The 13,067-nt window shown below is 44.5% G+C and overlaps 1 protein-coding gene across 1 annotated transcript in view; it reads right to left on the minus strand.

Annotated features, from left to right (window-relative positions):
* Positions 1-9,345: 9,345 nt before the first annotated feature.
* The window catches only part of LOC124553415 (ankyrin-3-like), a 41,475-nt gene continuing 37,753 nt past the window's right edge, over positions 9,346-13,067 (minus strand). Inside the window, exon 3 of the mRNA XM_047127279.1 lies at positions 9,346-9,844. Coding sequence (XP_046983235.1) covers positions 9,346-9,844 — 499 coding nt within the window. The remainder of the gene's footprint in view (positions 9,845-13,067) is intronic.

Here is a 13,067-nt window from a genome sequence, read left to right on the forward strand (position 1 = left end):
TATTTTCTGTGAAATTACTGGTCATTAGGAAAACTGGTCATAAAGGAAAAAAAAACTGCTACAATAGATGAGAAAACAATAGGATCAAGAGTGTCAGTTGTGAAACAGGGGACTGCCACTGACTACAAGAGCATTAACTACAGCACATATACACTGAAGTGTCAAAGAAACCGGTATAGGCATGCGTATTCAAATGTAGAGATATGGAAACAGGCAGAATACAGCACTGCGGTCGGCAACGCCTATGTAAGACAACAAGTGTCTCGCGCAGTTATTAGATCGGTTACTGATGTTGCAGTGGCAGGTTATCAAGAATTAAGTGAGTTTGGACGCGGTGTTACAGTCGGCGCAGGAGCGATGGGACACAGCATCTCTGAGGTAGCGACAAAGTGGGGACTTCCCCGTGCGATTACTTCTCTAGTGTATTGTGAATGTCAGGAATCCAGTAAAGCATAAAATCTCCGACATCGCTGGGACCGGAAAAAGATCCTGCATGAACGGAACCAACGACGACTGCAGAGAATCGTTCAATGTGACAGAAGTGCAACCCTCCCGCAAATTGCTGCTGATTTCAGTGCTGGGCCATCTACAAGTGTACACACGACATTTCTGACAGTTTCTTTGCCCACAAAAGCAGTTTTATCTTGAATGCCAAAATAGTGTCAAAAACTTTGCTGATTACCTGATTTCTACCTTGCAAACCTAGATTCAAGTTATTCAGATGCTTGGTTACGTCAGTTAAAAAGGCAAGGTCTAAAATCCACTGTGGGTCGTCCAATTCTTTCACCGGTTTTCCTTTCGCATCCACGAATAACGATGCATCTTCACGTACATTAAAAAATCATTCGAGAACAGCACCTGGACTCAAAATCGCCGTATTCACACTCGAGATCTCCCAGCAACGATTTGAATTGTGTGTGTCTCAAACTGCTTTTATAACCACGTCCATGACGCCAACTATTTCGGCTCATTTTTCTAGCATATTAACACCGTGAAGAACGCAATGCATTGCTGGTAGTACCTGCTGGACAGCGACGGCTTTCAACTTTTTTCGTATCGAAACAACGACATCGGACTTGTGACCAGTCACTGCTGGAGCCCCATCTGTTGCAATCGATGAAAGTTTTTCCCAACATAGCTCGTGTTTTTCTATTTGTGTTCTACGCACGAAAATATATCGTCTGCCGCTGTTCTGTAATGCATTGGCACTAAATCTAGGAGTTCCTCAGTCACATTAAACTGAGCATCAACTCCTCGCAAAAAGACTGCAAGTTCAGCAACATCAAATACATGAGTGCCTTCGTCCAATGATAATGAAAAGAAAACCAAATCTTTAATTCTGTTTCTCAATTGAGCTTCCAAATCGTGTGCCATTTCTTCAATCCATCTGAAAAACGTTCTCGTGAAAGAGGAATTGTTTCAAAAACAGGAAAACTTGCTGGGCACAAAATTGTTACGGAAGCAGCAAAGCGGTCTTTCACAAATTCTCCATCTCCGAAGGAGCGTGCTGCTTTAGCTGTTTTAGGAGCTACATGATAGCTTACTGTCATGGCTGCATCGTTGTGGGTGATGGGGTTTTCGTCCTGTAAACACGTACCGAATGCAAAAGTGACGGAAAATGCACATAACAGTAATAATGTGGATCTACACTACTGGCCATTAAAATTGCTACACCACAAACATGACATGCTACATAAGCGAAATTTAACCGACAAGAAGAAGATGCTGTGATATGCAAATGTTTAGCTTTTCAGAATATTCACACAAGGTTGGCACCGGTGGCGACACCTACAACGTGCTGACATCAGGAAAGTTTCCAACCGATTTCTCATACACAAACAGCAGTTGACCGGCGTTGCCTGGTGAAACGTTGTTGTGATGCCTCGTGTAAGGAGGAGAAATGCGTACCGTCACGTTTCAGACTTTAATAAAGGTCGGATTGTAGCCTATCGCGATTGCGGTTTATCGTATCGCGACATTGCTGCTCGCGTTGGTCGAGATCCAATGACTGTTACCAGAATATGGAATCGGTGGGTTCAGGAAGGTGATACGGAACGCCGTGCTGGATCCCAGCGGCCTCTCATCCCTAGCGGTCGAGATGACAGGCATCTTATCCGCATGGCTGTAACGGATCGTGCAGACACGTCTCGATCCCTGAGTCAACAGATGGGGACGTTTGCAAGACGACAACCATCTGCACGAACAGTTCGACGACGTTTGCAGCAGCACGGACTATCAGCTCGGAGACCACGGCTGCGGTTACCCTTGACGCTGCATCCACAGCCAGGAGCGCCTGAGATGGTGTACTCAACGACGAACCTGGGTGCACGAATGGCAAAACGTCATTTTTTCGGATGAATCCACGTTCTGTTTACAGCATCTTGATGGTGTGGCGACATCGCGGTGAACGCACATTGGAAGCGTGTATTCGTCATCGCCATACTGGCGTATTAGTCGGCGTGATGGTATGGGGTGCCATTAGTTACACGTTTCGGTCACCCTTGTTCGCATTGACGCTACTTTGAACAGTGAACGTTACATTTCAGATGTGTTACGACCCGTGGCTCTACCCTTCATTCGATCCCTGCGAAACCCTACATTTCAGCAGGATAATGCACGACCGCATGATGCAGGTCCTGTACGGGCCTTTCTGGATGCAGAAAATGTTCGGCTGCTGCCCTGGCCATCACATTCTCCAGATCTCTCACCAACTGTAAACGTCTGGTCAATGATGGCCGAGGAACTGGCTTTTCACAATACGCGAGTCACTACTCTCGACGAACTGTGGTATCGTGTTGAAGCTGCACGGGCAGCTGTACCTGTACACACCATCCAAGCTCTGTTTGACTCAATGCCCAGGCGTATCAATGCCATTATTACAGCCAGGGGTGGATGTTCTGGGTACTGATTTCTCAGGATCTATGCACCCAAATTGCGTGAAAATGTAATCACATGTCAGTTCTAGTATAATATATTTGTCGAATGAATATCCGTTCATCATTTGTATTTCTTCTTTTTGTAGCAATTTTAATGGCCAGCAATGTATGTCATAATTATCTACAGTATACCTTCGTCTTTCTGCTTTTTCTGCTTTAATTTGATAAGTTTGGCTTTTCTTTCTTCATTATACAAACCGACTATATCCTTCTCGTGAAGCAGTTGATAATGTCGCTTGACTTCTTCCGTGAAGGCAATGTCGCATTGCAAATCAAACACTGAGGTCCGCTTTGCATTCCAAGAAAGCACATTTAAATGGCATGGGACTAACTAACGATGAAATATGCGTTTGCGGAGAAACTGGGACACTAGAACACGTCACACTGCTGTGCAACACGTTGGCACAAGTGACACCTACACAGAACGACAGTGACATCAGCAGAGTAATACGTAGTCCCGGTGACTGGAACACAATAAATAGCGTAGCTGATACTGTATAGAACTCACTACTTGAAGAATACAAGCGCAAAAACCCATATGGAAGAAGGCGTAGACAAGCACAAGCAACACAACAAACCACATGGGAGGAGACCAGCACGACGACAGATTCCGAAACCGAGCAAGGAACCAACACACTAAGTGAACATGAGTCGGAAGGGATCAACACGTAAGGGATCCAAACCGACAACACATGACACTGCATGCCACCACACAGTCACAAACAACACAACAGGCAGTGACAATCATAAAACAAACAAACACCGACAGTACAAACTGAGACTTTGGTAACAACATAACGTCGCTTGGGAGGAGAAGGCTCGAAGAACTTTTATTCCGAGGCTCCTGCTCCCCAACGACATATTGCAGAGTGTTTAAAGTATACTGCACACAAGCAGTAATGTATTGCTGGTCTTGTTGTGTGCAGACAGAAGTGTATTCTCTTCTCTATTTAAAGCTACAATGAATTAATTTTCTACATCAAATGTATTTTCTGTATAAAGAATGTATAAAAGTAAAAATGTAATGTGTTAAGTTATTTAAGGAATAATGCGCTCAAGTAGCAACGAATTACATTCTTTTTCTACTAACGAATTTACAAACGTAAGTGTATTTCTCATGTGAAGCTAAAATTCATGTATTCCATTTATCAGATAGTCAGTATGTAATCTGTATAATACCAGGTGTGTGTATCTAAGGTATCGCATAGAATATACCGCAACTATCAACGATAGGACAAACAAACAGCTGCTGAATATCATGTAGAGTCCTGACTTGCCACACTCCCAGTAATATACCAATACACAGAAACACAGTAAACATACATATCTAGAAACCATTTCAGGTGAGAACAGCTGAAGGTTCTACCGAGAACTTCTCACCTGAAATAGGTATAAACCAACCAGCATGCAACGTAGGATATATTACACATCCAGAAACAGTATACCACTCCCCTATACGTATTGCAATTTATTTCCACCACACACATTGTATTACATTTTTCTTTTTATTTTTCATTGAAATTTGCAGGTATAAATTATATTCTCATCGGCTAGGCAGAAACAAATTGTATAGAACCATTATAACAACTGTTAAGCACTCAATTCGCTGTAACCTTAGAGAAATGTTTATATCATGCTCTCTACATTATTAAAAAAAAGCATTAACAACTATATACCAATAACATTGTAATACTGACAAGTGTTTGCTGTTGGATTCAGAAGCATCCAACACACCTTACATTTCAAGGCCGTGGGTTACTCTGTGCTGTTAATGAAATAAATAAATACACTACTGGCCATTAAAATTGGTCCACCACGAAAATAGCGTGCTACAGATGCGAAATTTAACCGACAAGAAGAAGATGCTGTGATATGCAAATGATTAGCTTTTCAGAGCATTCACACAGGGTTGGCGACATATACAACGTGCTGACATGAGGAGAGTTTCCAACCGATTTCTCATACACAAACAGCAGTTGACCGGCGTTGCCTCGTGAAACGTTGTTGTGATGCCTCGTGTAAGGAGGAGAAATGCGTACCATCACGTTTCTGACTTCGATAAAAGTCGGATTGTAGCCCATCGCGATTGCCATTTATCGTATCGCGACACCGCTGCTCGCGTTGCTCGAGATCCAATGACAGTTAGCAGAATATGGAATCGGTGGGTTCAGGAGGGTAACACGGAACGCCGTGCTGGATCCCAACGGCCTCGTATCTCTAGCAGTCGAGATGACAGGCATCTTATCCGCATGGGTGTAACGGATCGTGCAGACACGTCTCGATCCCTGAGTCAACAGATGGGAACGTTTGCAAGACAACAACCATCTGCACGAAGAGTTCGATGATGTTTGCAGCAGCACGGACTATCAGCTCTGAGACCGTGGCTGCAGTTACCCTTGACGCTGCATCACAGATAGGAGCGCCTGTCGTCATCGCCATACTGACGTTATCACCTAGCGTGGTGGTACGGGGTGCCATTGGTTACATGTCTCGGTTACCTCCTGTTGGCATTGACATCACTTTGAACAGTGGACGTTACATTTCACATGTGTTACGACCCGTGTCTCTACCCTTCATTCGATTCCTGCGAAACCCTACATTTCAGTAGGATAATGCACGACCGCATGTTGCAGGTCCTGTACGGGCCTTTCTGGATACAGAAAATGTTCGACTGCTGCCCTGGCCAGCACATTCTCCAGATCTCTCACCAATTGAAAACGTCTGGTCAATGATGGCCGAGCAACTGGCTTTTCACAATACGCCAGTCACTACTCTCGATGAACTGTGGTATCGTGTTGAAGCTGCATGAGCAGCTGTACCTGTACACGCCATCCAAGCTGTGTTTGACTCAATGCCCAGGCGTAACAAGGCCGTTATTACGGCCAGAGGTGATTCTTCTGGGTACCGATTTTTCAGGATCTATACACCCAAATTGCGTCAAAATGTAATCACATGTCAGTTCTAGTATAATATATTTGTCCAATGTATACCCGTTTAAAATGTGCGTTTCTTCTTGCTGTAGCAATTTTAATGGCCAGTAGTCTAATAAATCTTCTTGCCACTGTGAATTAGCGGGTTTGGGTTCAAAGGACTTTCGTTTCAACAATTTTAACTCCTCTTGAGCCATATTCGACCCACTAGTTCTGTGTTATCACAAACACCGAACGCGACGTCTAGAAAGACAATAGGAACGACGGGAAGTGAAGGGACCGGGTGGGTCCGCGTGGTGCAGTGACGTGCGTGGCCGGCCGAGTAGGCGGCGGGGTGCTGCTGAGCGGGGGCTGCCAGCGCGGTATTTGCCCGGCCCTGCTCTAGGACAGGTAGTGGGAACTGGAGGAGGAGGAGGAAGATATTAGTGTTTAACGTCCCGTCGACAACGAGGTCATTAGAGACGGAGCGCAAGCTCGGGTGAGGGAAGGATTGGGAAGGAAATCGGCCGTGCCCTTTCAAAGGAACCATCCCGGCATTTGCCTGAAACGATTTAGGGAAATCACGGAAAACCTAAATCAGGATGGCCGGAGACGGGATTGAACCGTCGTCCTCCCGAATGCGAGTCCAGTGTGCTAACCACTGCGCCACCTCGCTCGGTAGTGGGAACTGGAGGTAGCGTTGTTGTGGCGTTCTGTAATGTGACAGTGAACGTCCATGTTTCCTGACAAACGTTAATAAGTCTCGTAACAGCAGCATCACAGCCGTGTGGGAAATGAATGTCTTGAGGTGATTCTTCGATTCTCTTTAATCAAACACAGACTGATAACACAACACGAGATGGTATACGCATGATGTGTTGTTTGTATTGCTCTGTAATTAAACACACAAACTATCGCACCATCTGTACCGGAGACATAGAAGTAAATTCTGTCTCGGTTCTAGGCACTCAGTCCGGAACCTCGCGACTGCTACGGTCGCAGGTTCGAATCCTGCCTCGGGCATGGATGTGTGTGATGTCCTTAGATTAGTTAGGTTTAAGTAGTTCTAAGTTCTAGGGGACTGATGACCTCCGAAGTTAAGTCCCATAGTGCTCAGAGCCATTTGAACCATTTTTAAATTCTGTCTGAGAATGGAACTGAAAATGCAGTGAAGCCATATAGCTCTAATACAGCAGTAACCTCGGTGTTGTGCAACTTATGCTAGTTTAATATAGGGCCGTACACGCTCCTACCAAGTACTTACCTACAATCAGATGATGTATAGGATTGGTTCAAACAACTTCTGGAGATGCAGCCGAGTGATGTCTTCGAGAATCAATGATATTTCCTCATTTGTGTGTAAAATGATTCGGTATAAGATTTTTGAAAATATAGTCACCGATCTTAAAAGTAGTTAAAATTAAAATGTAAAACAGTCTTGATCGCAATCTTGTTAAAATATTTTAATATTTTGTTAAAATATAATTAATACGTTGTTAAAATATTTTAAGAAGATTGCGATCAAGACTGTTTTAAGTTTTAATTTCAAATGATTTGGTGTTTACCCATAGAAATATCTGTGACCCTGGAAGACACCACCCAGCAGCATATCAGAGCTCGTCAGAACATTTTATATGCCACGGAAAACCTCAAGTATGAGGCAGAGACCTGGTGTATATTGGCTCTGGAAGCAGTATTTTTCAGCAGTTGTTCAGTTCTGAAAAGGTTGCTCCAGAGATACTTCTCAGATTGTTTCCTCAAACGGAAGGTTACTTACAGTTATTTATGAGTATCTCTCATTGACGCTATTGTTGTGTTGTTACTGAAGTAGTCATGTACAAGATGTTACAAAAAGGAACGGCCAAACTTTCAGGAAACATTTCTCACACACAAAGAAAGAAAATATGTTATGTGGACATGTGTCCGGAAACACTTACTTTCCACGTTAGAGCTCATTTTATACTTCTCTTCAAATCACATTAATCATGGAATGGAAACACACAGAAACAGAACGTACCAGCGTGACTTCAAACACTTTGTTACAGGAAATGTTCAAAATGTCCTCCGTTAGCGAGGATACATGCATCCACCCTCCATCGCATGGAATCCCTGATGCGCTGATGCAGCCCTGGAGAATGGCGTATTGTATCACAGCCGTCCACAATCCGAGCACGAATACCGAGGTTGCGTAGACAAGAGCTTTCAAATGCCCCCATAAATGAAAGTCAAGAGGGTTGAGGTCAGGAGAGCGTGGAGGCCACGGAATTGGTCCGCCTCTACCAATCCATCGGTCACCGAATCTGTTGTTGAGAAGCGTACGAACACTTCGACTGAAATGTGCAGGAGCTCCATCGTGCTTGAACCACATGTTGTGTCGTACTTGTAAAGGCACATGTTCTAGCAGCACAGTTAGAGTACCCCGTATGAAATCATGATAACGTGCTCCATTGAGCGTAGGTGGAAGAACATGGGGCCCAATCAAGACATCACCAACAATGCCTGTGTTGATGACGTGATTGCACAATTGCGTGCGGATTCTCGTCAGCTCACACACGTTGATTGTGAAAATTTACCATTTGATCACGTTGGAATGAAGCCTCATTCGTAAAGAGAACATTTGCACTGAAATAAGGATTGACACATTGTCGGATGAACCATTCGCAGAAGTGTACCCGTGGAGGCCAATCAGCTGCTGATAGTGCCTGCACACGCTGTACACGGTACGGAAACAACTGGTTCTCCCGTAGCACTCTCCATACAGTGACGTGGTCAAGGTTACCTTGTACAGCAGCAACTTCTCTGACGCTGACATTAGGGTTATCGTCAACTGCACGAAGAATTGCCTCGTCCATTGCAGGTGTCCTCGTCGTTCTAGGCCTTCCCCAGTCGCGAGTCATAGGCTGGAATGTTCCGTGCTCCCTAAGACGCCGATCAATTGCATCGAACGTCTTCCTATCGGGACCCCTTCGTTCTGGAAATTTGTCTCGATACAATCGTACCGAGCCACGGCTATTGCCCCGTGCTAATCCATACATCAAATGGGCATCTGCCAACTCCGCATTTGTAAACATTGCACTGACTGCAAAACCACGTTCGTGATGAACACTAACCTGTTGATGCTACGTACTGATGTGCTCGATGCTAGTACTGTAGAGCAATGAGTCGCATGTCAACACAAGCACCGAGGTCAACATTACCTTCCTTTAATTGGGCCAACTGGCGGTGAATCGAGGAAGTACAGTACATACTGACGAAACTAAAATGAGCTCTAACATGGAAATTAAGCGTTTCCGGACATGTTCACATAACATCTTTTCTTTATTTGTGTGTGAGGAATGTTTCCTGAAAGTTTGGCCGTACCTTTTTGCAACACCCTGTATGTGTACTGAGGAGTTAAGAGAATGACCGCAAGTTAACTTTTTCATATTCTTTATTTTTAAAATAATGAAGTCATATAATGAAGAGTTACGTATTTCAGTATACATATGTTTGTAGGACTGCTATCTCCGTGATAGAATGTCTATCAGCTGCTGGTGGCTGTTCTGCCTGGCCAGGTCCAGGGGTGTTCTCCCATAGTTATCTGTGGCCACCTTGTTGGCTCCGACCTCAAGCAAAAAAGCCACTGCCTCCGTGCGTCCGTTCTCTGCTGCACAGTGCAGAGGCGTCCTCATATACCTATCCCTGGTGTTGGGTCCATCAGAAGATTGTGGCTGTTGCTTCGTCACATAATATCCCATCACAGGTCGAGGGCGAAAAAAAATGTCGGCCAGAGGTACGTTTTGTCTTACGGTCCTGGTGCCCACATCTGGCCCACCCTCAACCAGACTCCTCAACATCTCTACGTGTCCTCTTTCTGCCGCCCAGTGCAGAGGGGTCCGGCCCTCCAGGTCCTTCGCCGTCACGTTCGCACCTGCCGCCAGCAGCGCCCGTAGCTCCTCCACTTCCCCCCACTTAGCTGCCTGGATAAGTCTTCTGCTTCTCTCTTCTGCCGGAAGGGTCCTGCACAAAACATTAGCGTTCTGTAAATACATGCTCCAAATGAAGAAAACTATACATAAGATACACTGCGGGCATTTCTGAATACACATCTGCCTAGAAACAAATTTGAAATCTAGAAATCTCCCTTCTATGATACAGAAGTCTGATATTCAGTGCATATATAACTACTCCTCATCATAGCCTTCACCCACTTTCTACTAAAAATTCCTACATTCCAAATTATTCAGTTTTCGCATTCTCCTATTATTCATTCCGAACAACGATTTCCTTTGACCTCAAGGTATTGTCAACAAATCGTGGACCTCCACTGAAACTTACATTTAATGTAGCTAAGAAGGTGGCAGGGAGCGAAAGGCTATTTACAATTTGTACAGAAACCAAATGGTAGTTATAAGAGTCGAAGGGTATGAAAGGGAAGCAGTGGTTGGGAAGGGAGTGAGACGGGGTTGTAGCCTATCCCCGATGTTATTCAATCTGTATATTGAGCAAGCAATAAAGGAAACAAAAGAAAAGTTCGGAGTAGCTATTAAAATCCATGGAGAAGAAATAAAAACTTTGAGGTCCGCCGATGACATTGTAATTCCGTCAGATACACCAAAGGACTTGGAAGAGCAGTTGAACGGAATGGACAGTGTCTTGAAAGGAGGGTATAAGATGAACATCAACAAAAGCAAAACGAGGATAATGGAATGTAGTCGAATTAAGTCGGGTGATGCTGAGGGAATTAGATTAGGAAATGAGACACTTAAAGTAGTAAAGGAGTTTTGCTATTTGGGGAGCAAAATAACTGATGATGGTCGAAGTAGAGAGGTTATAAAATGTAGACTGGCAGTGGCAAGGAAAGCGTCACTGAAGAAGAAAAATTTGTTAACATCGAGTATATATTTAAATGTCAGGAAGTGATTTCTGAAAGTATTTGTATGGAGTGTGGCCATCTATGGAAGTGAAACGTGGACGATAAATATTTTAGACAAGAGGAGAATAGAAGCTTTCGAAATGTGGTGCTACAGAAGAATGCTGGAGATTAGATGGGTAGATCACATAACTAATGAGGAGGTACTGAATAGAAATGGGGAGAAGAGGAGTTTGTGGCACAAGTTGACTAGAAGAAGGGACCGGTTGGTAGGACATGTTCTGAGACATCGACGCATCACCAATTTAGTTGGTTGGTTGGTTGTTTGGGGAAAGAGACCAGACAGCGTGGTCATCGGTCTCATCGGATTAGGGAAGGATGGGGAAGGAAGTCGGCCGTGCCCTTTCAGAGGAACCATCCCGGCATTTGCCTGGAGTGATTTAGGGAAATCACGGAAAACCTAAATCAGGATGGCCGGACGCGGGATTGAACCGTCGTCCTCCCGAATGCGAGTCCAGTGTCTAACCACTGCGCCACCTCGCTCGGTGGCAATTTAGTATTGGAGGACAGCGTGGAGGATAAAAATCGTAGAGGGAGATCAAGAGATGAATACACTCAGCAGATTCAGAAGGATGTAGGTTGCCGTAAGTACTGGGAGATGCTTGCACAGGATAGAGTAGCATGGAGAGCTGCATCAAACCAGTCTCAGGACTGAGGACCACAACAACAACAACAACAACAACAACACTAGCCCTCTGGATTCAGCAATTCCTTATGAAATCAATTACATCTCTACAGATTTAAAGACAGTTCCTTCATATGGCAGAAAAATGGTCCAGTTGTTGAATTAGCTCCTCGTTGTCACACCATTGCTTCCAATGCAAAAACACTCCTGGTCCAGTGCAACACATGTTCTGCATGGCTGAGTCACTGGAAGTCTATGTTCTGTGTGTTTCTCATTAGAATTGACTGTTAAGAACAGGAGAAAAAATGGTTCAAATGGCTCTGAGCACTATGGGACTTAATATCTGAAGTCATCAGTCCCGTATAACTTACAGCTACTGAAACCTAACTAACCTAAGGACATCACACACATCCATGCCCGAGCCAGGATTCGAACCTGCGTCCGTAGCGGTCGCCCGATTCCAGACTTTAGCGCCTAGAACCGCTCGACCACTCCGACCGGCTAAGAAGAGGAGAGGTTGATGCCTTAAATCTGTTGCTGAAGCAGCCACATACGTTATCTAAAATGAGAGCAGATTCTGCTTTTCATGTTGAGGTTACTGGGACTGGCAGCTACACCAAGCTTAGGGAGTGTGTCCATGGTGCAAACCAAGGACAGTTGCCTTCTACAACCTGGGACACTGTGGCAGGACAGAGTACACAAAGCAGTTGCTGACTGGCATTCCTTCCACAGATGTCATCAGGTATGATGAACGAATTGCGGTCTGGTTGAAGAATACTCACGTGTATGAATACGGACACACTCTTAACCGCCCGCATCTTGTGGTCGTGCGGTAGCGTTCTCGCTTCCCACGCCCGGGTTCCCGGGTTCGATTCCCGGCGGGGTCAGGGATTTTCTCTGCCTCGTGATGGCTGGGTGTTGTGTGATGTCTTTAGGTTAGTTAGGTTTAAGTAGTTCTAAGTTCTAGGGGACTGATGACCATAGATGTTAAGTCCCATAGTGCTCAGAACCAACCACACTCTTAACCCCGTATGAGGGAGTGTTACAGAATGTTCAAAGTTCTCTATCTCTTATCGTTTTCTCCACAGTTTCCCTGAAAATATACGCGGATGCGAACTGCATTAAGAACAATAATTCAGTCCAAAATAATGCAGTGTCAGTAAAAATTAAGTTCTACGTATAACTGGTTGTCCTGACGTATTATTGTATTTAAAAATTCTGAGCAAGTAATAGTGTGAATCAGATAAGCTCATCAGGTAGTCAGAAAAATACTGAGGACAGTATCGAAATAAATTACTTTGTTTAAAGTTTTTTTTCGCAACTGTTGACAATTTTTTCATATTTTTCATTTTGTGACTATCTCTCTCTCGACTGGTGTTAAATATGACAATATGTTCCATCTGATGATAGCTGGGAGTGACAACAGGCTCATATAAAAATGTCATTGTGCTATCTAACACTGCAACGTTTCACTATTACTAAGTATATGTGGGAATTGTATATATGTCCTAATCCCCTCCTCCCCCTCTCTCTCTGGCGATCTCTTCCTTCTCCTCTCTTTGTCATCTGCTCTTCTTCGCTCCTCCCTTTGTCATCTTCTCTTCCTCCCCCCTGTCACTGGCCATTTCCTCCTCCCACTAATCTCTCTCCATCACCTCCACACTCCTCTCTCTGCCCCTCTGCTC

Source organism: Schistocerca americana, chromosome 11, assembly GCF_021461395.2.
Source record: "Schistocerca americana isolate TAMUIC-IGC-003095 chromosome 11, iqSchAmer2.1, whole genome shotgun sequence".
NCBI lineage: Eukaryota > Metazoa > Arthropoda > Insecta > Orthoptera > Acrididae > Schistocerca > Schistocerca americana.